The 27,260-nt window shown below is 41.0% G+C and overlaps 1 protein-coding gene across 2 annotated transcripts; it reads left to right on the top strand.

Moving 5' to 3' along the window:
- Positions 1–613: 613 nt before the first annotated feature.
- YWHAZ (tyrosine 3-monooxygenase/tryptophan 5-monooxygenase activation protein zeta) lies at positions 614–27,047 on the top strand. Of its 2 annotated transcripts, none has more exons than XM_051785350.1 (6): positions 614–776; positions 3,002–3,305; positions 18,489–18,612; positions 22,216–22,379; positions 22,470–22,565; positions 25,996–27,047. In XM_051785350.1, exons 2-6 carry the CDS (start codon positions 3,012–3,014, stop codon positions 26,053–26,055), a joined length of 738 nt encoding a protein of 245 aa, XP_051641310.1. In that variant the 5' UTR covers positions 614–776; positions 3,002–3,011; the 3' UTR covers positions 26,056–27,047. The 2 variants fall into 2 exon arrangements, with proteins under 2 accessions (XP_051641310.1, XP_051641311.1); XM_051785351.1 differs by lacking the exon at positions 614–776 and adding an exon at positions 1,711–1,910.
- The last annotated feature ends 213 nt before the right edge of the window (positions 27,048–27,260 follow it).

Raw genomic sequence — 27,260 nt, 5'->3', positions numbered from 1 at the left:
GAGAGGCTGCCCACAGGGACCGTCCTGCGCCTGCCCACCCGCCAGCCCCAGCAGGGTCTCCCAGGGCCCCGCCGCCATGCCCGGGCTCCCATCCTCTTCTGGAGCTTTCCTTTCCAACCCATAGGGTAGGATGAGGCTCCCGGGGCGCGGTTCGATGCGGGGCCGTCCCGCGTGTGCCGGGACAGTTCCGCTCCTTGCACATCCCGGGACTCACGCACCCACCCGCCCGCGGGGCTCGGCGAGGGTTACTGGGGACTCTGGGCGGCACAAAGCCGGGAGAGCCCGCCCGGGGCGACACCCGCGCACACCCCGCGGCCGCACGAGGCGGTGCTGCCGGTCCCGCTCTGCGCCGCCGGCGCGGGCCCCGCGGGCCGGTGCTGAGGGGGGGCGGGGGCGGGACAGGGCCCCGGACGGGCGGCGGCGCCGAGACCCCCCCGCGACCCCCGGCTGGGCTCGTGCGGGGGGGCGGGCGGGGCCGCCGGTGGCTCTGGGCGTGTCCGCGCGGGGGGGGGGGAAGGAGACGAGGAGGGAGGAGGTTCGCGCGCGCCCTCGCGCGCCGTTGCCATGGCGCCGCTTGACGTCACGGGCGGCGCGCGGCCCGCGCGGTGCGGCGCGGTGATTGGCGGAGACGCCCCGTGCGCGGCGCCGGCGGAGGGAGGGAGGGAGCGAGGCTGCAGCGCCGCGAGCGCCAGAGCCGCACAGTCCGCGCCGGCCGCCCGCCCGCTCCGACGCACCCGCGCCCGCCGCGCTCCCGCCTGCCCGCCCGCCGTGCACAGGTAACGGGGCCGCTGCCCGGGAACGGCCCCTCCCGCACATGGCGGGACGGGGACGCCGAGCGGGGCGACCGGCGGGCAGCACCCAGCCCGCCCTGCTACCCCCCCCCCCCCGGGGCGGCTTCACGGGGAGGGAGCGGGGCGTGGGGGCCGCTGCGCGGGGCCTGTCCGCACCGGGGATGGAGGGGGAGGAAGCGGGAGGAAGAAAGGGCGGAGGGGGCGGCAGGTGAGGCCCCCGCTCGTGTCGGCCCCGCGGGGAGGGCAGGGGAGCGCCGCCCCCGCCGGGCGGGGGCCGGTGCGGGCGGCGGACGCTGCCGGGTGTGGTCTCCCGCCGGGAACGCTGCCCGGGCGCGGAAGAACCGCGGCCGCCCCCCGGCAGCGTTCGCTTCCCTGCCTCCGCCCAGCCCCCCCCGCCCCCGCCCATCTTCCCCCACTCCGGCCGAGGGGTCCGGGCGGGAGCGGCGGCTCCCCTGGGACTGGAGGGGGCTCCTCCTCCCCCACCCCCTCCCGAGTCCCCCGGGGCTAGACCTGTGGGCTTCCCCTCGCCCGGGGCGGGGACGCGGCATCCTCCCCCCGGGGGCGCGGGGCGGAGGGGAGCGGGATTGGGGCGGGCCGGGCTCCGGCGCCCACCCGCCGTGACAAAGGCGGCGGGCGCGGCGCGGGGAGGGAGGGAGAGAGGGAGGGAGGGGCGACCGCAGCGCCCCAGGGCCGCCCGCCCGCCTGCCCCGCCCTCCGCTCCGCCCGCCCCCGGGCCGCTCCATTTTCTGCTGTCACTGCGCTCGCTGTGCCGGGGCCGCGGCAGCGCCCAGCCCGCGGGGGCGGCCCCGGACGCGGCCGCCCGGGGATGCTGCCCGGCAGCCTGCGGTGCCCCGGGGGCTGATAGCGGGGCCGGCATTCTGACCGCGCTCGCCCCGGTCACGCCGAGTGATAAATAACTATCGCCAAAACCCTGCTTTAAAATGGCTCCTTAACCCCGCCGTGCGCGGTGCCAGCAAGTTCTCGACGCGCGCTTGCAATCGAATCCCGGGTTTGTGCCCCCATGTCGGGAGCGGGATCTACTAAAACTTGAAGTCACCTGGAATGCTAAATTGTGCTTCATTTATTTCCAAAGACGGGATAGACTTGCTATTGTTTCTGGTAACGTCACGTGAAATGGCAAAAATGTTAATGGTTAAAGATGAAGGTGCAGGGTTGGGGGGTGTGGAACATATAGAAATAAGTTAAGCATTCATGACCGAAATTGGTTCATGTTTTAATAATCATGTCAAACTTTAAAGGATGGTGTATCCTAAAGGATATTGCCAGTTCCTCAAAATGATTTAAGTCAGGATACACAGAAGGATGGGGGGTGAGAGAGGAGTATATTTTTCCTGCTGTACCAAGAGAAATTTCCCAATACCTCTGTTCAACAGTTTGATTTTTGGTTTTTTAAGTGGTGGTAAGATGCAGGTTATGAAGCATCTCAGCCACATTGTGCTGTCTGAAATACTAATGTTGAAGTAATATTTTTAAATAGTAAAATTTTTTTTGTCTCTAAAAGCACAGTCTCTCACACAGAGCAGCAGTACCTGGCACGGAACATCCTATAATGGGGATTCCCATTTTGGGAAAGGGAGTTAACATCGTGGAAGGGTGTACACCTTGAAATTTAGATATGTGGTGCATTCTGACTTTTGAACATGCAGTATGGGATTTGGTTTGCAGATCTCTGTATCACGTCTTTGTGCCTGTAACTGTATGAATCTGTTAAGGCTTAGAATGTTGCCTGGTACTGTTTGTCCAGCCTTGATTTGGTGTTCTCCTGTGAAAAGCTTACTATTGGATATTTTCTGTGTCAATTTTGTTTTATTGATAATTTAAAGCAGTTGATACTGCAGTTGGAATGTAGTCTTATGAGAGAGTGATATAATTAGGATTAGCAAATAATTAGGATTATTTTGTGTGCATAAGATGGGAATGATTTGCTTTCAGATCACCTTTGGATGTTTTTGCTTGTGTTCATTAAAATACCATACTTTTAGAAGTTAATGGTTTTTCAGGACAAAGCAGTGACATTTAACTCTTCAATCCATATATCCACGTGTTTGAGCATTGAGTGCTGCTTGTATGCCTTGTGTTCTGGATTTCAGTTGTACCTCTTACAGTTCCGAACTACTCTGCATATGAAGTTAAAATACCTTTGTGCTTGATCAATGTCTGAATAATGCCTCACTATTTTTCCTCTTCAGAAATATCACCATGGATAAAAATGAGCTGGTGCAGAAAGCCAAACTGGCTGAGCAGGCTGAAAGATATGATGACATGGCAAGTTGCATGAAGTCTGTGACTGAGCAAGGAGCTGAGTTGTCCAACGAAGAGAGGAATCTTCTCTCTGTTGCCTATAAAAATGTTGTAGGAGCTCGTAGGTCATCTTGGAGAGTCGTCTCAAGTATTGAACAAAAGACGGAAGGCGCTGAGAAAAAACAGCAGATGGCTCGAGAATACAGAGAGAAAATTGAGACTGAGCTAAGAGACATCTGCAATGATGTGCTGGTGAGAAATAATGAAACTGTTGATCCATTTTTACTTAGAGTTGCAGAGTACACGGTGCTGGGCCCTCTGGGACTATTTCTGCTCTGTCAGTAAAGCTGTGGTCTCCTATGCTATTTCTGAAGGACAGGGTTTAAAAAAAGTTGGACTTGTCTTTCCCTCTAAATGTACTGATTATTTATATACAAGTTATAGTTATGAATGCTAATGAATTTGGAGACGTGTTGAAACATTATTGTATGGAAAGTAATAGTTATGAAAAGTCAATATATTTCGCTGAGATTGAACTGGATATAGGTTTATTTTGGGGTTTTCTCCTCCACCTTCCCCCTCAATGCAGTATTTGTATCCTAGGTCACTTTGATCTCTGCTACTTTAATATGCTGCTCTAGTTGTAAGAGGTAGTTTTTACTCTACGGAAATTGTGCCCCTCCCTGGGTAAGATGATGTAATGTTAGTTATGACTCAGCCATGCAGAAAATTGTCTGCAGGAAGAGGCAGTAGAAATGCTGTGATACCCTCTTAAACTTATTTTTTAGTAGCAAACTAAAAGGGTGTTCAAGTTAGACATTTTCTGTGGCTTGTAGTTATGTTAAAATGGGCATGTACCTAGAAAGCAACCCTGTATTTTCATTGGGAGACTGGTTTATGAAATCCAAACCTCTTCCAAATGCTTATTCCAGATTGTCGGGTTTTTCTAACTGCACATGCCTGTGATGCTTCAGTGAGTGCTCAGTGAGCAGCTGTTCAGTCCTGCGACCACTCATGAGGTAGAGGTTACTGTCAGCAATAGAGTTGTCCGCTGGACTGTGGACCCTGCTGGTGTGTCAGCCCATGTGTGACAAGGGATCACGTACCTGGAGGTGACAGAATGACATGTGATACGAGGGAAGTGTTAAATAGCCAAGTAGTGTGCTTGAAGATCTGATGTCAAATGAAAATTAAGATCAATGAGTAGCATAAATTTTGCTTGATGCGTGAGATAACTAAATGGCATGGACAGTGATAGTTTCTAGGACATTGGTTCTCCCAGAGTGTGGAAGAATCAGCATGGATAACTGAGTCTTGGCTTCCACTTTAGGCTGGTTGCTATGGTTATTGTAACACACTGGATTTTGTATGTTTTGTTACCTTGTCTAAGGATAATTCTTAAACTTCCACTATGAAAATAGAAATGCCAAACTTACTCATGGGAAAGAACTGATTTACTGGTTCTTGTGTTTAAAGTGGTGGCTCATCTATTCAAGGCAAGGAAATAAGGATCCAAATCTGGCATTCTAATTGTTTGTTATTTCTTTAATTATTTTATTAATGCAAAAGTCCTGGGGGGTGGATGCTTTCAGTTCAGAGTTACCTGAAGTTCTTTTGTAAGCTACGTTTGGGTTTAAGAAATCATTTTAATTAAGTCTATGGTCTTAAAAAAACTTTATAAGAACTTAGTGTTTACAATTAACTCCATCTTATAATGGAAACCAGATTGAGGTGAAACTAGCTTTGTTGTGCTTGCTTAATTCAAAAACTAAACCAAAAACCCAGCTTTTGAGTTTGCCACAGCAACTAGAGCATCTGGGAGAGAAGGCATATGGGTGGGGAATCTTGTTAAATCTTCTGAATCTCAAAATGGACTTGAATTTCTCTTTATGTTATTGAGAGATACATACATTATTCAAAGAAGTTATTGTTCTTGGACATGTTACTATTTTTAGGAAGCTGATGACTGACTGATCTTTAATGTTGCCCGTCCAATTTTTTTAATAGGATAAGGAACAATTACTGTCTAGAAGAAACAATGTCTTAGGCAGTGATTAGCAGTAGTAAAACTACTTTTTTAGACTTAAATGTGAAAAGAAAAAAAAATTAAAACTTTTGTATTCAAAGGAGAGGATTTAAAAATGCTTTCAAATAGCATGTGCTACCTGAGATGATGCCAACTACATTGAAAAATCAGATTTATATTTAAAAACATGTTCTCATTTTCTTTCTTTTAGTATCTTGTTTACATACATTCTTACCTAGAAACATGACTGACCATATTGCTTTATTTAACATCCACTTTGCTTTAACAGAGAAAAAAGAACTCTGGTAACATTTTGTTGTTTATTATGAACACAATGCTACCTGCAAATGTTGAACTAGGGTTTGGGTTTGGTTTTTTTTTTAATTTGTTTTAGAAGATTTCTGTAAGTCTTGTGCAGGGTAATCTAGTCTGTAACTGTTTAGAGAAGTGAAAAACAAGGCTTACCAAATCTTGATTGGTGTGAAGTATGCCATTAATTAATAAGACCTGAAGTGTTAAACTTTCAGCGCTTTTAGCCTTATCAATTAGAGTACAAAAGCATCTTGTCAACTTTAGTATCTTTTATTGAGGCTGTGAATCTGTTGGAGCTGTTGTTGTGTCTTCAGTTGTCTGCTAGGCTCTTAAGTAATATTTAACACTCTGGGGTGTTACCTCATAGCTGAGTGTGACTGGAGCTCTAACTTCAGTGTTGAAGGGAGGAAACCAATTAAGAGAATGTGTTTGTGACTAGAAGTGTGGCCAAAGCTGGCTCCTCTGCAGCTTCTCATTCTTTTCCCTCTGTGATTTGTTGGAATCAAGTCACTAGTGTATTGGAAGAAATAGCTCCTCTAATCCCATAGATGCTGAGTATACTCAGCTCTGCCTGGGTTCTGTTTCCAGCTCTTCTACTGATTTCCAGAGTGAATAAGAGCAGTTAATGATGGACTTAACTGTTCTTGCTTCATCACTATTGGGCCCAATGATAAAAGTTTTAGTGATTACGTGGGTCAGGCCTGACCATTTATTTTTCTCCTTTACACTGACTTTGCAACAGGAAAAGACAGTATCTGCATCCTTGCCACTTCCTAAATCTTCCATCTCTTGAATCTGCTGTGGAACACCTCTACAGCTCTACAAAGTGCTGAACTTGTCCTCTTGTTTGCTGCAGCCTCAGAGTGCTGCTGTACAAAGAAGAGACACCTAAAATCTTGTGTTCCAGTACCATTTCTGTCAGATACATGTAGAAGTATATTAAGATATAATATAACAGCTCCAGTCTGGAGTTGGTCTGGTGGTGCTGGCAAACTGCAAATAATTGCAACGTTGTACATAGTACAAGGTCCTCACACTGTAGCAAGAAAGACTTAATTTTCAAATTCTTCAGGAGTGATATAGTGTGTGTAAGAAAGTACATTGCCATACTTGAGCATCTTAAAAGTACTTGAGTATTATAAAAATTTTCCAGCTTCAGAAGTTTCTAATTGATAGAGGAAATAAAGCTTTAATTAAGTACTTTTTCTCATGTTAGCTAAGTGTGTGCTTTACATCCTGTTTCAGTTTCTATATTAGAAGGGAGGGTCTGTCTAAAGTACCAGTATAAGGATCTATAATCATATTTTATTTGTCATTTCCATAATAAAAATCATCATTAGTATAACAGGTGTGGATTTTCTTCAAAATGCTTTTTGCTGTTAGTAGAAAACTGACCTGGAACTGAAGTTGATTCAAATTAAATCTGTAGTAAGATGAATTTTTAAGCTAATGAGGGTTCTGAAATACAGAGAAGAATGTATGGAAAGGTCTTTAAATAGCTAACACCCGATATTGCTTGCATGTTAGAATAATGGAAAACATGACTGGCTATCTTCACTTTAGTAGGAATGTAATTCTGGACAGTTGCACTCTCTTCCCTAGGCTGGCACACACCTCAGCAGTCCCTGCATGTCCAAGTGCATGGTATGTGGCAGTTCCCTTGTTCTTACCCCACGCCCAGTCTTTGGGTGAGGTCACTTCCTCCCCTAGGTTCCACCACAGTCATACTCTGAGTGAATTTCCTCACCAGCAGTGCCCAAGCACTCTCTTTCCCTGTTTCTTTACCTTTTTAGTTATTTAGGTTCCTGAAACCTTGGCTGCCCTTCAGTTATGGAGTTACTGTTGCATGCAGGTGCTGCTCAGCACCTCTTCCCCACTCCCTCCCTGCCAGAAAAGCTGCAGATTAATGGTGTTGTTCAGGACCCTCCAATAAGATGAAATTATTACTTTCTTCACTGTATTATTTCTTCTGAATTTCATGCTTAGAAGCATAAAATGGTATTCCTTGTGTGCTGATACTCTTGAGATTTCTTTGTGCTTTTTATGGATGTTTCACTTGTTAGAAGTGGTAATTGTGAGAAGTTGCAGTTATATCTCAGATCAGTGATTTGAGGTTTGCATTTCTTTCTTATGCCTGTTGTCGAGGGGGGAGTAGGAGAAGGTTTAGTAACCTGCCATGGGGCTGCAATTCACTGGGGGAAGGGAGTGTAATTCCGTTCAGAATGCATCTAAATGGCTTTTTAAAGAACATACCACAGAATTAATGCCTATTGCCATCATTCTCGAATTACTGTGGGACTTCTTTCGAGTTGCTGCAAGCACTTAATAAGTTACTATGTTAGCATGTATAAAACCTGTCTAATAATTCTTAATGACTGGGTTAGAAAATCTAGTTTTCTCCTATAGGAAGTCATAAGCATTTTGACATGCACATGTGTGAATTGTTTTCTTAAGATTCTACCATTGTATGTTCATTGTGCCCTCCTCATGGTTAAAGAACTAATCTGTAGAATGGTGCTGATGGGCAGGTGAATAGCTTGTTTATGAGCTTGAGTGACTGACCATACCATGCAACCTTCTTGCTATGACAGTATCTGATACTAACAGAAAATTCAGTGTTCTGACTGAAAATTGCTACCTTCAGTTCTGTGACTCTTTCAGGCTTGCTTAATTTTTTATTTTTGACTGCACTTTGTTTCTCTCTTTGAGATCTGTGTCCTTTTTTCAGAAAAGAAGAGGAGGCATTTGTATAAATTTCTATTCGCAAAATGTCAATCACAGAAGAAGGGTGGTTATTTTTTTGAAATCTAAGAGTTAGGTGCCCAAAATAATTTAGGTTGAAAGGGAGGTCATTAAGTTTGACTCTGCTCAGAACAGCTCCAGTTTGATCACTTTGCTCAAGGCCTTGTCAGTCAAATTTTTAATACCTTCAAGTATGGATATTCCACAGCCTCTCTGGGCAGCCTGTCGTAATATTTGGTCATATTTATTGTTAAAAGAAAAAAATTAATCCTTTAAGCTTTAGATTAACTCTCCCAAGTCTGGCTTTTTCAGTTAGAGTTTGGTTGGTATAATTGCTCACATATATTGAAGGTAGGAGGCTGAGGCAATTTGCATCAACCTCATGATTTCACTTTGTTAATCCTTTAATCACTTCCCTAGTTGTAGCTACACCCTTCAGGGGTTTTTTTTGACTGTTGGGTTTTTAGTTTGGTTTGGGTTGTTGGTTTTGGGTTTTTTTCTTTCCTGCAGTGAAAGCACTGCCTAAGCTAGAGCAATTTCCTTTACGTTTTTTAGACCGTTAGACTGCTGAAAAAATGTTGAATCTTGGTAATTAAAATATCATTCATGATCAGTTGAAATATGAGATGACTTGTATTTTTTTTTTTATTTAATCTTAGCAAGAAGGTCATCCATAGTGTCGCTACCTGTGTTTACTGCGCCTGTTTATCATAAAACCAGCTAAGGTGCTCTGCATAAATACAGTTACCTCTGATACGTACATTAGCTGGGCTGACACATGTGTATACGCATATATACATATATCTACATCCTCTTGCATTTATTGGAAATAGAAAAAAATCTTTTATAACCACTAACCTACTGTATTAATTTTATTTGGCATTAATGTTTAATTATTGGCTTTGATTTACAATAAAAAAATACATAATGCTTACACTTCAGAAGCACTGAAGTGACAACTTGCTTTATTTGACAGCAGCCTTCATTGTTCAAGTACTTTATGTACCTACTGCTGATAGGCACTTCTAAAAAGCAAAATAAAATCAGTTGATCATTTTAGTCACCGATGACAGATACTATTCCTCCTTCTGTACTGTTGAAGGAAGAACGTCATTGTCATTTTGTGAACTGATAAGTGTATTTGTTTCACTGGTTGGTTACTAGACAGTTAAGAGCAGAAACACTGCATTGTTAACATATCAGCTTCTACTGGTGCCTGTGGAAGCCACGAGTGGTAGAAATATAAAATTTAGGATATGAGCAGAGTTAGTGCATTATCTCTGTACATCTGCACAAACAGATGTACAGTGTGCCACACTATCTCTGGTTTTATCTGGAAACTTCTGTCTTGTTACTGAGCACATGGCAGAAGTTCATGTTTCTGAAACAGGTTCTCAAACACTTTACTTGTTCTTTCCTGGGAGCAGAGACAGCTGCTCTCAGCTCTGAAGCTGGTTGTCCGTTCAGGCAGTGGTTGACTGCCATTTTGAAATAGTTTGAGAAAGCTTGTGCTATTAGAATTGATTGAAGATAATTAAGATTGTGATTATTTCTTAAATTTGGAGTTGTTTTTTTTTAATGAATGTCAGGTTTTATGTAGTTACTAATTTTTCTTGAAATCTGACAGAAGATTGGCAGTGTCTCTTCAAATGAGAAGTAATAATAAGTCATGTTGCTACTGAGATGAACAGTAAATTCTTAAATTTTTTTGTCAGATATAGTGGGTTGGACTCTATGGTTTGTAAGTTGGACTCTATGATCTCAGAGGTCTTTTCCAATCTCATTGATTCTGTGATTCTGTAATGCAGCTCATGAGGAAGAGAACAGTTGTGGGTTGCTTTTTGTTGTGGTTGGGTTTTTTCCTGCATATTACCCTTTGTGATTATTCAGGTTACAAAAGATTTAACAAAGGTAATCTGATCTCTTAACTGATTGGTTTCTCCTAGTGCAGAATAGGTTTAAATTGCTAAAATGGCATTTTTCCTAATAAAATGCTTTTATTAACATTGTGTGCTATAACGAATCCCTAACAGATACATGTTTAGCTTCAGGAGGTTTTAAATCTGCTCATAGTGCAAGGTGCTAAAGATAAATGGTTCCTGCTTCTATTTCTTAGCAGAAATAAAAGTGTTACACCGTATTTACGTGTAGTTTTATTAGTATTTCTTCAGAGACCGAAACTATAGATTCTTCAGACAGCTAGAATGTGTTCTGGTTCGGAGTACAGCCACAGTAGCTGTTGCTTAGACCTACCTCCCAAGCAGGAATTCTCATCTAACTCAGTTGGTTTCCATTTTGTATTATCTCAAGTTTCTCGGAGGATGTTCTGAAAAGAATAACAATCAATGCATCTGGCACCATTCTATTTTGTTGTAAGTCCACAATATTCAAGAAACAGTTAAATGAATGAAAAAAGGCACAGGTAAAAATTGCATATTGACTTGGATCCTCAGCAGACATTGTTTATAGCAATGCCTCCACAAATTAAAGACTTTAATCCTAATATTCTTCTATTAAGTGTCCTATTGGCTACTGCCTTTTGTATGGGATTCCTCAGAGCTGATTACTAAACTGGAGAGGTATTTTTGCCTGTGCTTCAGAATTTGGTTCCTTCACTGTCATGTTTGTTAAGCATACTTCGGTAAAAACCTGTAATGATTGGTATGAAACACTTGAAAAGTCTTTTGAAGAATCTCAAAGAGTATATCCTGATATTAAGCACATTTGCCTCCCTTGCCATAAATACCAGTTGGAAAGCAAAGTGGTAGAAGGAACAAGCTAATAAAGGACATGGTAGTTGGGGAAGGCAGATCTGCAAGGAGTGCTGTATGTATGGCTGTAAAAGTGTAAACTGAGATACTGCTCCTCATTGCCTCAATTGCTGTCCTCTTCTTTTTTTTGCACACCAGTGGTGTGTCCGTGCCCTATCTTCCCTCCATCTGCCCTATAGACATTTTTGTGCATACACCAACTTCTTACTGAATTGTATCTATCCCCCAGCATATGTGTCAGCATGAAGATGATTTCTCAGTGTGTCCTACTTCCATGTGTTCTTCCGCCTGCCCATATGTGACACTGCTTTTGTTCTCTTTTCTAAAGAAACACATTTACATTGTTTTAGTGGTATTTTTATATATAAGCTAAAATTTCTTGGCATTCTTTCTGTTATGCAGGATTCCCTTTTGTCCATTAGTCCTTTTTTCAGTTTTCCTCTTATTAGTTAGACCTAATTTCCTCTATTTTTTTCCTTTCTGATCTTCACCAGATTGACTACAGAAAAACTGCTAATCAAGTGTATCTCTTTTCTGCTCTTACCAATCCCCTGTCCCCATGGATGTCACATCTCCCACTGTTGCAAAAATGCCACTGTCAAATTCCTCCCTGCCCCCTGAAGGTTCTTTGTCCCAAATTCTGAATACCTCCCCTGCTGAGGCTCATCCTTCTTGCCTCATTTCTTCCAGCCAGCCTTGTCACCTTTCTCAAACTTCTGCTGCTGTTTCTGTGGGCAGTTAATTCGTTTGGAAGAATGAACTGGTACTGAAAACAGGCAGCAGCCTTGTTTCCTTCTTCAGCAGATGTTTTACCAATGAGATCTCCCCTGCCTCAGCAGCTGCTAATATTGACAGATTTTCTTGTATTCCTGTTCTAGTAAGCAAATGAGTAGAGAGACTTCTGTAGCTAACTTCTAACACGAGGCTTTGCATTTGGCTGGAGTAGAAGGCTGACAACAGTCCTTTTGGTTTTCCCCCAAGGGGGTTGGAGGTCACCCACAAGGTAGCAGTTGCAGAGCCCTTATCCCAAGCTCTGGGTGGAACTATAATCAGGAACAGCATAGTAAGCTTGTCTCAAAACAGGGTTTGGGAAAGGATTGTCTAAAAATATTCCTCTTAAAAATACAAATTTTGTCACTTCCCTCCAACAATTCAGATAGAGTGTGTAAATAAAATTACTGGCCACAAATGGTTTGGTTAAACCCTTAGCAGTGAGTGTGCCACTCTGTGCAGTGCAGCTAATTGCATGTGTTTTATAGCCTGAGTAACTTTCCTAACTGTGCCAAGGCAAAAAACACATGCATGGAAAATCACTCACTAGCTTTTTATGGGAATAATAGGTGTCTTGAACTTGTCTGACACAGATGGCCTGCCTAAATAACTTTGTCATCAAAACAGAAGTCTGTAAAAGTGTAGCTTAATGAAGCATGCTGCAGTTACTGTGCCGGTTGGTTAGTGGGTTCCATTGTAACCAGGTACATGTAGCTCTTCCCACAAAGTATGTACCTGAAAACACTGATCCAAGTCAGTAATTTGAATGTCTACCTCAGTACACCTGATGCTTTATACCTGTAATTCTTTCAAATACACATGCACAGCTTCACAGGTAGTCATAAAACAGCAAGTCAACTTTGTAATGGTAGTCTGGTAGTTTTGTGTTTCATCTCACAAAGGAAGGGTTGTTGCCCTTGCACACAAGAGGAGGTGGGTACTCTGGGTTGCAGATGGTAAGTGTATCTTTATGCATCTGGAAAGCTGAATCTTAAGATTCAATAGAATGTAATTTTATTGCTTGTTCTAACACAGTTCTTCAGCTCAATGTCCCTTTTCTTCGTGTCCATCACATATTACTTATTTTTCTTTTCCTAATCCCCTGCTCACCTTCTTCCGTTGTGGAGAACAAGGTAAATAGCTACCTGGATACTGTGAAAGTGAAACAGAGGCTTTTGATTCCTGTTTGGAAGTGGTACTGAAAGTCTTCAAATAATGTGAAGTTATCTGATAGTCTTCTAAAAGAAATGCAGACTTGAGTACCAGTGCTTTTATAAGCTTAACTTTTTTTTTTTAAGGAAGCTGAGAAGTAGATTTAAGGCAAAAGAAAGATTCTCTCATGTGGCGGTTAGTCAGGTATCTGCAGCTTCTTCTCCAGTGTATTATGGGCATTAAGGTTATGTTGATGTAGTGGGAGGTTGAACAATGTGTGGAATGTGGACAAGAAGGCTGTTAAAGGTTAACTACATTCAGAGAAATCACATCTGGCTCCAGAAGTCCTGGGCATTAATTGAGGCTAAGGGAAACATGATACTTTCTTGCTTTGTTAATGTATTTTTGTAGTGACATCCTCTTTTGGACATGTTGCAGGTAGGTTAGCAGACAGAAGAATCCTCTCAGCCAGTATGATTCTTCTTGTGTTCTTAAAATATTTTGGAGAAAGACAGTGGCATGCTGTTCCCATCATGAAAATATTAGGCTGTTTTCATTAAGTGTGAAATTGATTTCAGAGTGAGCTTTAAAAAAAGATACACTGTTTCTTTGATGTCTTTCATGAATTTAAAAACCAAGAGTTCTTCCATTTCGTTTTCATCCCTATGTTGTATACCATGGATGGATGACAAGTAAGTTGAAGTGCAATTTATTCTCAAAACTAGAAATAATGTCATTACTATGTCAGGTGTCTTTCGATACTGCATGAAAACAAAAGGCCTGCCTTGTCATCTCTAAGAAACTCATACTGTTTAAATTATCCAATGCTTATCAGTGTATTCTTTTGAATTTTTGCCATTCTGAAGCTTGACTCTTTTGAGCAAGAGCAATATCTTTGTTTCTCCAATAGTTCAAGAGTTTTTACTCAATTAGGTATCTTAAGAATTAATTTTTTTGTATTTAAAAACTAAGTTTCTTGTTCTCAGTACTTTAATGGTGTATTACCCGCTCGTTTACTGCCACTTTTCCTAGAGTCTGGTGACTATTCTTTTGTTCATGTTTGTCAGGAGGGAAATATAGAAACTTGAGCTGTTGATGCAATCCTCAAGTGCATTAGTAATTAACTAAAGTTTCTAGGCAATAACATGTACTGAAACCAAGCCTTTAATAAAGGGAAATAAGCACAGAACTAGAAGCAATAAGGCAAAACTGAGGCACTTATTTTAATGCTCTTATGATGAATTTTGGAGTAAATTTCTGCCCCACACAAGTCATTTGCCAAACATGCGAATGCTTTTGAAAGAGGGTAGTTTAGGCTTGAGGTGTCAGGAAAGGACTGTTCAAGTCTTTGCGTTGGCTTTCTGTCTTCAGCTGAAGTCCTCACCAAAATTTGACAAGCTGTCCACTTGCAGTGAGAAGCAGACAGGCTTCTAGGAGAGGGTTGGGTGTTGGGTTTTTCTGTTACTACTTGATAGGCCTCCTTCACACTCCTCACTAAGTCTGATAACTCTTACCTTTCAGACTTTATCTTGCAAAACCACAGGTACAAGTACATAGAGACTTTCATCAAAACAGGCTCAAAACATGTTGTGCTTCACGTTGACTGTGTCCTGTTCTGTCAGTAGAATGTGTGTAAGAATGAAGAAAGTGAATCTCCACTTCAGTATTTAAAATAACCAGGATTGAAGTTCTCTGGTAGAATAATAGAAATTGTGTGCAGGCAGCTTCTGTTGTGCCTTTGGAGACACAGACTTCTATCTAGTACATACTTGCTGGGGGTGAGGGAACATACCACATGGGTGAGATTTCTTGTCAATGTTATGTGTGAGCATAGCCGACATCTCCTGACTTCAAATGTGTTTGTTTGTCAGTTCAGAGTACCAGAACGTTGTTAAATTAGTCCTGACCACAATTGCAGATGTGAAGTGTTGAAGCCTGATCTTTGAACAGCCAGAATATTTGTAAGGGTTGATATTCAGGTTTAGTACATCCTTTTTTCTTTTTTTTTCTTTTTAAACAGTAATAATTTTCCAGTAAGTCTTTCTGAAAAGACTTACAAGAGGTGCTAGAAGCACTTGTACAAGCTGTTACAGATTTTGGCTGAAAAATGCACTAAGATGCTGCTGTATCTGCCTAGTTGACTACAATAGTATGGTTTGTTTCACAGCAGTTAGATTCTTGCTGTCAAATTAAAAGCTCTGACAACTGCTTTTGTGTAGCTGGGGGGGCTCAGGGGCTGGGAGTGGTGGTTTAGTTTTGTTTAAAAAACTGTTTCTACCAGATGCTGATCAGGGCACTGTAATTAACTACCTGCAGAGTTGTATTAGTATATATAAAAATTGGATGAGAATTTTGCATGATAGCAGGAATGTCATGAACGAGTATTAGGGCTTAACTACATACCATGTAGCTATAATATGCATGTGCTGTATGGACCACAGTTGTTAGGGTGTTGCATGCATTGCAGTGCTGGAGATCACCGTAGTAATTACAGATCACTTACTGGTCAGGTCTTGGAGTAGATGTGAGCACTTCAGTGTCCTGTGGGGTGATCACAATACTGCCATAAACACTGTCATATCAACGGGTCAAGGAGGGAGAAGGAAGGTTTGGACAAACAACCTATCAATAGAACTTAAATACCAAGATATTCCTCCTTGTGAAAACAATTGTATCCTCCAGAGAAGCTTTGCAGTTAAAGCTATTAAAAAACCCACATGATAAACAGTATTGCCCATAAGCTGATGTGTTGGCAGATAAAAAAGTGTTAGATTGGTTATACCTTTGGTTATGCTATCTTCTGTAATTGAACTCTAAAAGGTTAGTAGTTTCATTGGTCTTATCTGTCTGGTTTTCTGTAGCCACACCACCTCCATGCAGGTTGCACTTTCACAGCCACTCTCTGGGATAAATCACTGTACCCTGAATCTTCAGGTTAACTTTAAACAAGTGGTCTGTGTTTACTTATGCCAGTAAAAGAAAATATATCCTGAAATAAATGGACTAATTCAAATAGGAGAAACTGAATATATAATACTAGATAAATGATAGGTAGAGCTCTCATTTCAGTAATTTCATGTGCTAGCTTTTAAATGTTCATCTGCTTTCAGGTTTTATTGTTGCTGTTTATGAAGTATTTGGCATAAATAAAATTCTTCCAAAGATATGTGGCCTACCAATCCTACGTATTACTTGTATAGAATAGACTCTTTCATCCAGATATGAGCAAGCTACCAGCGCAGTTTGAGTTGGAGCTCAAATAGTCGGTTATATTTGATGAATAGCTGTTCAAAGGGATTTTCTCAGTTCATCAGTCTTTGAAATTTGACATGGCTTTAGGACTTTTTTCAGTACAAGATTTACAGTGTTCAAGCTGCTGTTGCCCTGCTAGTATCTGTCTGATTAGGAAGACAATTTGGTCTTTCCTCTTCTCTGTCTACTGGTGCAACTTCACCTCATTTGTGACCTAAATGAAATTTAAGTCTGGAATTTGGTTGCTGCTGTGGGAGCGAGTAGAGCTGTACTTTTTAATCAAATGACCTTCAATAAAGGTGATGATTAACTTCTGTTTCTAGAATCACTGAAAATATTTTGGTCTGACCAATTAATGGAGGGTACAAAAGGAGGGCAACTCCCTATGGTGCCAGAAGGGTAGGTGCAGACTGACACACCTGGTTTAATTGCAGTCTGACAGAGAAAAACTAATAAGGAGCCTTCTTCTCAGTAGCTGGTAACCTTCAGTTGTCAGTGACGTTGGAGTTCCTTGACACTCATGAAAATATCATAGCTGCAAACCTTGAAGTTCTCTAATGGTGAGGACAGAGTGTGTAAGTAGTTTCAGAGAGCTGAGGCGTGTGACCCATGTTCCTTCTGTCCTTCTGCTGTGTCCCAGCCTCGCGGGGGCAGAGGTGGCTCTGAACCCTCCTCCTGGCATAGTGGCACAACCTCCAGAAGGGTGCCTTTGGCATGAGGTAGCACGGCAACCCGTTTGAGTGGCTCCATAAAAATACTTCTGATGGCTTGCTTGTGTTGTGTTCCTTCTGTTGCCAAAGGATTGTCTCTGCTGTCATTTGGGTGAGAAGCAAGGACATGCAGTATTTTTCAGTGTCTCTGGTTATAAAATGAAGTTATATACCAACACCCACAGTACTGCAAATGTCTAATATTAAAGATGATTGAATAAATCCACTATGTTGAAGCCAGTAAAGAATGTAGACTTATAGGTTTTTATTTTATTGTAGCATTATTTATATAATAAATTAGTGCTTTTATGGAGGGGAAAAAAAGCAACAAAAATGAAGACCAAACTTAATCTTCTTGCTCTTTCTGTGAGTTACAGTTTTCTGTAGCTTTCTGTAGCTTAATAGTTGGCCTGTTAAGCAGAGCAGGTACCACATGTGCCTGTGTCACAGTGGAATAGTGGTAGTCTATCATATCCAGGGTGTGCCTATCCCAGGAGTATGTCTTCTAAGATGTTCATTTAACTTGCTGGGTGCTATTGAGAGGAAAGTACCGTAAAGCAGCCATCATTCCAGTTGAAGCTGAATTAGTTTGTCCCTTTCTGTGGCATCACTGGAAATATGAGCTAAAAAAAGTGAAGCAAAACTGAAACATCAGTCATCTAATTTATAGGAAAAAGAAGATGCCCAAAAAGTCCTACTAAAACCTCTTTAAAAAAATTACTTTCTGCATAGCCTTAGCAAAGTAAATGTAACAGCTTCTGATTTAATTCTGACTATTTAGGAGTGCTTCTGTACCTATTTTTGATTTTCAAATAATTACTTTTCTTTCTGACTTCAAGCACTCAATATCACAAAGTTTGACCAGTTTGTATCTTAATTTGACTAAATGTGTTGGAGCTAGTGATATTCTTTCTTTTTTTTTTCTTTTCATCATAATAGCACTCCTGCTAAATTACATGACTGCCTCATCTAGGAACTTGCTGTGTTAATAAGCAGTTAGAATAATCTAGAAAAACCTGGTCTTAACTGTCAGCCCACAGGGAGGATTTGGTGGAGTGACTCCAGAGAGCTACCTTTGCTTTGGAAGATGGAGGAGATACCTGTTAGGACAGCACATAAAGTCAAGTAGAGGTGCTACAGAGCTGAATGTCAGATTGTCAGCTGTCTGGAAATTCAAGAATAACGGGTTCACCTTGCCGTTTTTTGCTGGTGATGCCAGTACAGCATTCCAGTTAATGGGAACTGGGCTGAGGAGGCTTATTTATTGCCTGTGTATGTAAGATACTCAGGTCTCTGATTTGGCAGCTGATACTTCTGATCCTTGTATTGTCTTTTGTGGATGCAGACTTTCTTCCATGTTACACTCTCTACCTAGAGTCTTTTGACTACCTTGTTTTTGTCAGGGTTCTGTATAATGGCTTATAAAAACCCTTCCTTTGGTCATACAAGACTCCTCTGCTAAATTGACACAGCGGCCTTCTCCCCATCAAGTCACAGCCTGCAGCATTCGTTTTTATATCTAGAATTGGGATCCAGAACACATTCTCTAGCTGAATATGTTATGTAGGGTGTGAAGAAAATAAGCAAAAAGTAAAGTAGTCTTGACTTTGAAATAGATTGAAATATAATTGAATTGTTTGTTCAGCATGCTGTAAAAGTATGTATGTTCAAAACACTGTGTTCTTTGTTTCTCTTTTAGTCTCTGTTGGAAAAGTTCTTGATCCCTAATGCTTCGCAAGCAGAAAGTAAAGTTTTCTATTTGAAAATGAAAGGAGACTACTACCGTTACTTGGCTGAGGTTGCTGCTGGAGATGACAAGAAAGGTATTGTATGTCATATTGTGGATAAATATTGTCTAATTAGATTGCATATGGCAGGGCAGTGACACATCTCTAAAATTAGAATAATTCTGATTTGGATGTAAATCTCTTTAGTAATAGGCTTCATGTTTTCTGAAGAAAAATCTTAAGTTACTAGCTTTCAAATGAAAGATTAAAAAGATTTTCATCTACCTGCTGTTCAAAGCAGGGAACGGGTGTTTAGTCACAAAATCTTGGTATTGACTCCAACTTAACGCATGTGGACATCTTGTTTGTCACTAAAGTACAGGTTTATACTGCTTCTCTCTGGCTGAGTATTGGGGGTTTTTACCTCTTTGTAATCTTGTAGCTTTTTGAAGACTTATCTGTGCCATTTTTCCGGCATTTCTACAGAATTAAAAAAGTCTGCATAGGTTCAGTGATCAAAGAGACTAGAAACAACCTGTAGGAGAAAATTATTAATAAAACTAATCTTACTATTAGGAAAATTTCTTCTGTAATCATGGTAGTTTGATATCCAAAAGTCTTCCATTTCCTCAAGTTTCTTGTATTTTCATGTAAGCAGCATGCTATAATGGCAGGTAAGTTGCCTTCACCTAAGTTTAGTTAGAAAAGTTAATATAAGGCACTTAACATTTTGAGTGGCTTAACTGCTGTAGCTGGAGATGCCCTAACAGCATGCTGACTCCATACCTTCAGTTCAGAACAATACATAGATAGAGCCTGCTGCCAACAGTGCCAGGCTGTTTCCTGGAGCCAGTTTGGGACTGGTGGCAGTGTGCCCTGAAGAGCAGCACACTCCAGCACAGAGCCCAGCCTGGTATCTCACAGACTCCGTTGGGTCTGCCCTCAGTCTGCAGAAATCCAGGATGCTTGGGAGAGTGTGGACAGTCTGAATTTGCAGACTTGGGACCCTCAGGGTTTTTGGAGAGCCATCGAGCTGTGCAGCTGTTGCTGTTCCATTCTGGCCGTGTGCCCCATCTGCTCAGCTCCTGGTGGAACTGTTGGACATGTGGTGCCCCTGTGGCCTTGCACTGCTCCCAAGCTCATAAACTCTCCCAGTATGACACAGAAAGATGTCTGCACAACGTCAGAGACTGGATTGAGCTGGGCGTGGAGGGGAAACAGATGTGGAATAATTTCAAGGGGATAGATGTGTGTGCTTTAGTGCTACATGTGTTATATCCGCATCCCGTGGTGAAGCCCAGTTTCCCCAGAGTGCTGAATAATAGTGTTGCATAAAGATACTGATACGTAGTATGTAGAGCTCCATTTGACTTGTTGTGCTACTGTGTGCAAACTGACCCAGTCCGGGTGACTACAGAATTTCATGGGTTACCACTACTTTAGATCTGCTACAGAGTTACTGTTTTCCTTTTAGTAATTTCGGTGCACTCTATTCACATGCACAGCAGATACAATTTTTTGAGTCCCAAAGTTTCTGTTTCTGTTGAGGATCAAGTTACAGGCTCTAAAATTAGACTGTGAAAATCCTTGTTTAATGTGGTTTTGAATTTTGTTTTTATTTAACCTAATCTCCTGGCTGAGCACTTTTTAATGGGTTTCCATTTTTTTATTTATCCCTCTCAGCCTCAGTGTTCCATCTTACAGGCTTTTCTTGTATGCTGTCTGTGACCTTGAAGAAGAGCAGTTGATAAGTATTGTTTATGAAATAGTGGCTGTTGAATTGAACAGTATTCTTTCAGCTTTTGCAGTAAATACAGCAACAATATAAAGCTCCCAACTCTAGGAGTTGGAATTTTATCCTTATAAACCACATCATTTATTTTATCTACTGGGGTTTTCTTCTGGCAGTCTAGCAGATGGGGATGTCAAGCAGGTACCTCAGCCTGTTTTAGCCTTGAACTTTGGAGCTGCACTTCCTAAAGAATTCAAGGTTAAAAACTTCTTTATACTGTGTGACTGATTTAAAAATGAACCGAATACATCAAATTTTGCACTAAGTTACACGAATCATTGCTCAAAAGGTAGCTATTTTCTCAAATAAGGAGAAAAAATGCGTTTTTTGTTTTGAAGATATGCCAAAAATTACTGAAAAATAAAACTCGGCTTCATTCCCTGAAGTTACTTGTTTTTCATGCTGCCTTGTTTGCCTTTCTTAAACAGCACCATTTTCTAAGGCTTTACCCTTATGAGAAGAGTTAAACATTTCTCACTATTTATGAATTTAACTTGCAGTAGACCTGTTTGTTCTCAGCTGTAACACACTAACTGCTGGTCACCTTCAAGGTACTACAGCAGCTGGTCTGCAGCACTGCATTATTAGTGATGAGTGTAGAGAGGACCAAGTGTTGAATAATTGTCCAGTGAATGTCCTCACTCTTCATATGGAAGAGAACAGTATGATGCTGTAATTTTTGTGAATATGTAAAGGCAAACAAATAAAGATTGCATAGACATCCTGAGTATTGGTATTCAGTTGTGCTCAGAGTTTGAGTACTGCTGACTTTAATACTGATGTGTATTTGAGTCCTTAGCCTAAAGTTTGTTTATTTTTGCATACATGTGACTGGCACTCTTGCAGAGATGATGCTGGTTTGATCCAGAAATGTTAGGATTGGAGTCCTTTTGCATCTGAATTGAATGACTTCCTGCCCACCTTTTTCTCACATACTGTTAACAATGGTGAGCACACAGGAACAACTGTCCCTTTGTGCTCAGCATCCAGCCCTTCCCTTGCCCCTGCAGCTATCAAGGGCACAGTCCAGCTTGTAGGCTGTGTTGGGCCCTGATCTCTGACTTGTGCAGGCAGAGCTTGCTCCTAAGTTCACGTGCCTTCAGTGAGAATGGAAACTGTTGAGTTCTTCAATCTTAGGGTACATATTGTAGTTGCTGTTTTTTGCCAAGTGTTTATAACTTGTACAACTGAACCAATTAAGAGTAACAAAAGATTAATCTCTAAAAAAAAGGGAGCCAAATTGTTAATTTTTCTCCCTTCAAAGTTCTATTCCTTTCAGAGTACTAGAACTTCTAAGTGAGGTGAAAATGCTCTCTGTATCTGCACTGGAAATAGAACTATGTTGGAAGCTTTTAAATATGTATTTAATTTGGGTTGACGTATGCCACACTATCTTTGCCAAACAGTTTGAATGGAAGCTCATAGATGGCTTACTGAAAGGGTTCAGCATGATAAGCAAAGGTCACCAGTGTTTCCCATGACTAAAATTTGGATCTAATGCATGGCAGTGTTTAAACACATTGAAATTGTGGTACTGTGTCAAACCTGTGTGTAGTTAAAACTTTGGGTTTGTACATTTTCACGTAGGTGGTGGGTTTTATCTTGCTTAAGTGCTACAAAACTGCTGCAAACATTCCTAAATATAAGTAGTCCCAGGGTGAAAGGGAAAGACTCAAACCTGTGAATTGGTCAATGACAGCTTCCCTTTTTTTAATAATTTGAAAATGTAATTTAGTAGAATCTTCATAAAATAGCAACTTGTTAGGTAAAATGCTCGTTAACAGGCGTTCAGTCTTAATACACTTTGTTCATGCAAGCATGAACACAGTCCTGATTGTATGTCTGGATACAGTATGTGAATTACTTACTTGTTGTGGTTTTTGTGTGTGTTTGTTTTTTCCCCAAAGGGATAGTGGAGCAATCACAACAGGCATATCAAGAAGCTTTTGAAATCAGTAAAAAGGAGATGCAACCAACACATCCTATCAGATTAGGTCTGGCTCTGAACTTCTCCGTGTTTTATTATGAGATTCTCAATTCCCCGGAGAAGGCCTGTTCCCTTGCAAAAACGGTAGGTCTAAGAGGGGGAAATTGCATATAAAGTATTTACATAACCCTTTTGTCGCATGGCTAATGGAGTTGTTTGTTTTTATAACACTAGGCTTTTGACGAAGCAATTGCTGAACTTGATACATTAAGTGAAGAGTCATACAAAGACAGCACGCTAATAATGCAGTTACTGAGAGACAACTTGACAGTGAGTATCATCAAAGTTTGCATATTGATGGTGGGATTGGTCTTAGTGGCACTCAGAGTTGTCCTTTTTGTTCACGGCTCTGGAGCTGTGTCTTATCACTCACAAATGAGTTTACAGTACATCATGATTCTGAGCTAAGTCTCTCTCCTGCTTAGTTTTTTGGGATTTTTGTCTACCTGCTAAAATGGTTTTCTGACAGATAGCAAATTGACTACATTTTTCAGGTTATTTTATTCAAGGAATCTAGCATGTTTAAGTGATACAATCTGGACTGTGACTAGCAAACCTACTAACTATGTTAAACAGCATTTGAGAATGCAGTTGCATTTGCCTCTTCAAAACTTATGTCAAATTTCATACAGCTTTTTCTATGTGATTGCATGTGCAAGGAGTAGATCCTACCTGAAAACTGCAGACAAAGCTAACAAATCCATTTAAGAACCTGTTGTTTGAGCTTTTTTGTTTGGTTTTAATTTTGGTAGAGATGAAATGGAAAGTCATGCTAGCAGGCTTTTTCCATGGCAGTTGTAAAACAACTGTCTTAAGTCCTTTTTTCCCCTTGGACTCACAGCTGTCTGTAGTTGTCAGTAATCAAAATCTTCATCCTGTGTGCAGGATTTTTTAACCTACTTAGAACTTTAAAACTGGCAAAAATAAATATCTAAAGCAAATGAAACTAAGTGTAAGCAAACATGCAATCGTGAAATTATTGGCATTGTTCACTCCACAGTCCGTGGGGGGAAGAGCTGCAAGCAAGAACTGAAAAAATAAGCACCTCTTGTGACCAGTTGCAGCCCCTTGTTAACACTGTGCAGCTGACATCAGAGATAACTTTACATCACAGATAACTTAACAAAATAGTGACACTGCTTTTACCATAACTAGAAATTGTACTGTTGCTTAAAATTGAAGTTGCCATATTTTCTGCTTTTGTGTCTAACATTTAATTTCCCTGTTTCTTGGATCCTTTTCCACTGGAGTGCCAACCTAACACTGCTGCAAAAACTACTTGTGATTATTCCAGTTGTTGCTTACAAAACAAATGGAAGTGATTTCTCAACCTCTATGTTGGAGACAGATACAGGGTTGGCATCGCTCTCAATGTCTGTGTGTACTGTCCCCTTGAGTGGGATTGCTCAAGAGCTGTCCTCTGAATGAGTAGTATTGAAACAGAGAATAGAGGCTGACTTTAATTGCTGGCTTCCCAGTAAAAATAATGTAAAGCTTGTTGTAGCAGTTGGAAAGCAAATTGTTTCACACAAGAGCAAAAGTTGGACTGAGCTCCCATAGCGTGTGAGTTACGGTAGTAGGTCTGATAGTTTATGTGAGCTTTCCATTATAAGGGAGAAAGCTGTAAAGAGATGCAAGATTCTATATTCTTGAATGAATTATGTGTCTTGCCTTAAATGCTTATCTTGATCTGTATGAGTGTACTGGTTCCATGTGTTTCCACAACTTTTGAGGTAGAAAATAACTTTTAATTATGTGTGTGACTGACAAAGATTGCAATGAATTTCATAAATGTAAAAAAAGTCTGGTTTTGTAGTTACGCAAGTCTTGCAGTCTGTGAGGTAGGTGGGCTTTTGACAGTGATTCAGCATGTTGATCAGTTCAGTGCAGGAGCGCTTTCTTCAATTGTTGATTCTGTTTTTCCTTGAGTCTTGTGTGGCTGAAGAAGAGTCTAGGTTCATTCTCAGTGGGGACTGAAGGCAGAGAAGTGTTCAAAGGGCTGTTTAATGTATCACGTGAAAATCTGTTTTACTGGAATTGCTAGATAATTTCTTTGCTCTGCTACAGAATTTTTTGGGGCATTTTTTTAATTAAATAAAAGGCATCCCTTCCTCCAAAGAGGTTGTTTTTTTTCCTAGTAGATTTGTTAAACTGTGCTTTCAATTGGTAAAATTGGTAATCTGTCTTTCATAGCAGTCAGGCCCTTGTTTTTTTATGAATAAAGGTATGTGTATGTTTAGATTGGACATGAGGAAAATTTTCTTCACCAAAAGGGTTGTCAGGCATTGGAACAGGCTGCTCTGGGCCATGGTCGAGTTACCATCCCTGGAGGTATTTGAATGTCATGTAGATGTGGCACCTGGGGACATGGTTTAATGGTGGACTTGGCAGTGTTAATGGTTGGACTCAATGATCTTGGAGGTCTTTTCCATCCTAAATGACTCTGTGATTCTGTTTTCTAGAGGTGAGGATTTAGGATAGAAGCTTCTGATAAAATGCTGATAAAACTGCTCTTACTTGCTGTTCCTTACAAGAAGAGCACTGAAATTGGGACTAATGTAGTATAGAATGTAGTGCAGGTCTAGAACCAGACTGCTGGTGTGCTGTTGTCTCCAGTAGAAGAACTTGTTGCTTAAGGCTTCAGCAAGGAAGATTGAGTGCATGTTCAGAGCAAGAACAAGACTACTGATCTTGTGCAGGTTTCTCTATTGCCTTCTACTCCTGGAAAAGATAAAATGCTTCTGATGGTGGATTTTTTTAAAAGAAAGCGTCTTGTGAGACCTTAGTGGCATAGCACTGTAGGTGGAGAGAGAATTAGTTGGTTTTGTGTCTTACCACCTTGTGCTGTAGAGAGTGAATGATTCAGTTAATGATGCTATAACTCCATAAAGTGAGAGATTACAAATCATACTGGACTGGTAATAGTTTGGAAGCAGCCAGCATGGCTAGATACTTGCTTCACAAAATAATTTCTTTGCCCTGGATGTTGCTCTGATGCTTAGTTTCCTTACTTGGTACTTAATCTTGATATATGGCTCCTTAGTGTGATTTTTATGGAGCTGAAAATAACATTTTTTGCATACTGCATGCTTAGGCTGATTTTTTTTTTTCCCCTCCTCGCCCTGCCCACCAAGTTTGAAAGCTCAGTGTCCTGAAAGTCACTAAAGGGGAGCACAACTAACTGAACAGAGCCAAGGGATAGAGATTTTGGTGAAGTGGTTTTTGTTTGAAAAGCAGAAAAAACCTTCAGATGCCTGTTCTGAAGAAAAGGTAACAATCACTGTAGCACTGGGCATGGAGGGACACCTTTACCAAAGCTCTTCCTTCAGAAAGATGTGTAAAACTTGCTTGAGGGGAAACCAGTTACTTCCTGATTCGCGTTTTATCTGTTCTGTAGGTCTGATTCTTGCCTGCTTGTAGTTGTATTTTAGTGAGCCTTGTGGGTGTGAGACTTTGATTTTGACTGTTCATGAACTTGCTCATTAAGTACAGCATAGGGTTGTGTCACCTAGGATTGGATTTCCATTTTGTAATAGCCAAGAAACACATTCATGTTAGTGTGTGCTTTTTCTTTTTCCACAGTGCTTAATAGGACCTCTGAGAACTTACTTAAGACGTAGGCCTTCATTCTAACAATCCCTTATTAATTTTTAGTCATAAGTGTTAATATCTTATTTTACTGTTTTTTTTCCCCAAACAGTTGTGGACATCGGATACCCAAGGAGATGAAGCCGAAGCAGGAGAAGGAGGGGAGAATTAACCAGCCTTCCAACTTCCGTCTGCCTCATTCTGAAATTTAAACAGTAGACCATTTGTCATCCATGCTGTCCCACAAATAGTTTTTGTTTACGATTTGACAGGTTTATGTTACTTCTATTTGGATTTCTATATTTCCCATGTGGTTTTGTTTAATATTAGGGGAATAGAGCCAGTTAACATTTGGGGAATGTTTTCATCTGAGGTGGCCAATATAGGGTTGTGAAATTTTTATACAAGTTTTACATGTTTGGCATAGTACTTTTGGTACATTGTGGCTTCCCACAAGGCCAGTGTTAAAACAGCTTTCTATGTCAGGCAAAGATGACTGCTTGCATATTGGTCTGTCATGATGGAAAAAAGGGATAATCAATGTTGCAGCCACAGGTGTAGTTAGCATGAATATTCAAGCTGGAGCACACAATGGCTGTGAATAAACTGATGTCCCATAGATATTGCATGTTAAGTGAACATGTGACATCTGTGGAATATTCCAATCAAGTGTACATCTTTGATTGCAGCTGAAGTGTTCCTTAAGACAGTTTGATAACCCAGTCAGCTTTCTCTAGAGAAGGACAGAGAAACGGTTCACATTCCATTATTTGTAAAGTTACCTGCTGTTGCTTTCATTATTTTTGCTACACATTTTATTTGTATTTAAATGGTTTAAGCAACCTAAGAACAAATGTACAAGATGCAGTAAAAATGAATTGCTTGATATTCATAATGACACTGTATATCGAGCACAGCAGTAAAACAAAAACCCATGTATTTAACTTTTTTAGGTTTTTTGCTTTTGTGATTTTTTTTTTTTTGATACTTGCCTAACATGCATGTGCTGTAAAAATAGTTAACAGGGAAATAACTTGAGATGATGGCTAGCTTTGTTTAATGTCTTATAAAATTTTCATGAACAATCCAAGCATAACTGTTCAGAACATGTGTATTAAGTTGATGTAAGTGGAATAAAAGTTTTATGAATGGACTTTTCAACTACCTTTGGTGTAGATTTCATGTCATCTGTCTTCCCACACCGTTTAGAGTAATGACAATATTATACACAAATTCAATACGGAAATATTTTTGCTATGGAAAATCTGAATACACATTTAGGCATTTAGTTAATTTCAGGGAAGTTGTGAGTGAATGCTTCATACCTGATTTTAAGGTTATTCTAAGTGGTTTACAACTTTTAGATGCCTACAACCT

Source organism: Manacus candei, unplaced genomic scaffold (assembly GCF_025592945.1).
Source record: "Manacus candei isolate 608988 ecotype Guabito, Panama unplaced genomic scaffold, ASM2559294v1 h1tg000019l, whole genome shotgun sequence".
NCBI lineage: Eukaryota > Metazoa > Chordata > Aves > Passeriformes > Pipridae > Manacus > Manacus candei.
The sequence above is the reverse complement of the archived record's forward strand: the minus strand, read 5'-3'. Positions and strand labels throughout refer to the sequence as shown.

What these genes read in the sequence shown, in the direction of transcription:
- YWHAZ (XM_051785350.1), top strand. Translation starts at nt 3,012, where the DNA reads ATGGATAAAAATGAGCTGGTGCAGAAAGCCAAACTGGCTGAGCAGGCT. An exon ending in ACATCTGCAATGATGTGCTG is followed by an intron (nt 3,306 to 18,488) that starts GTGAGAAATAAT and finishes TTTCTCTTTTAG; the next exon opens with TCTCTGTTGGAAAAGTTCTT. An exon ending in CCTGTTCCCTTGCAAAAACG is followed by an intron (nt 22,380 to 22,469) that starts GTAGGTCTAAGA and finishes TTATAACACTAG; the next exon opens with GCTTTTGACGAAGCAATTGC.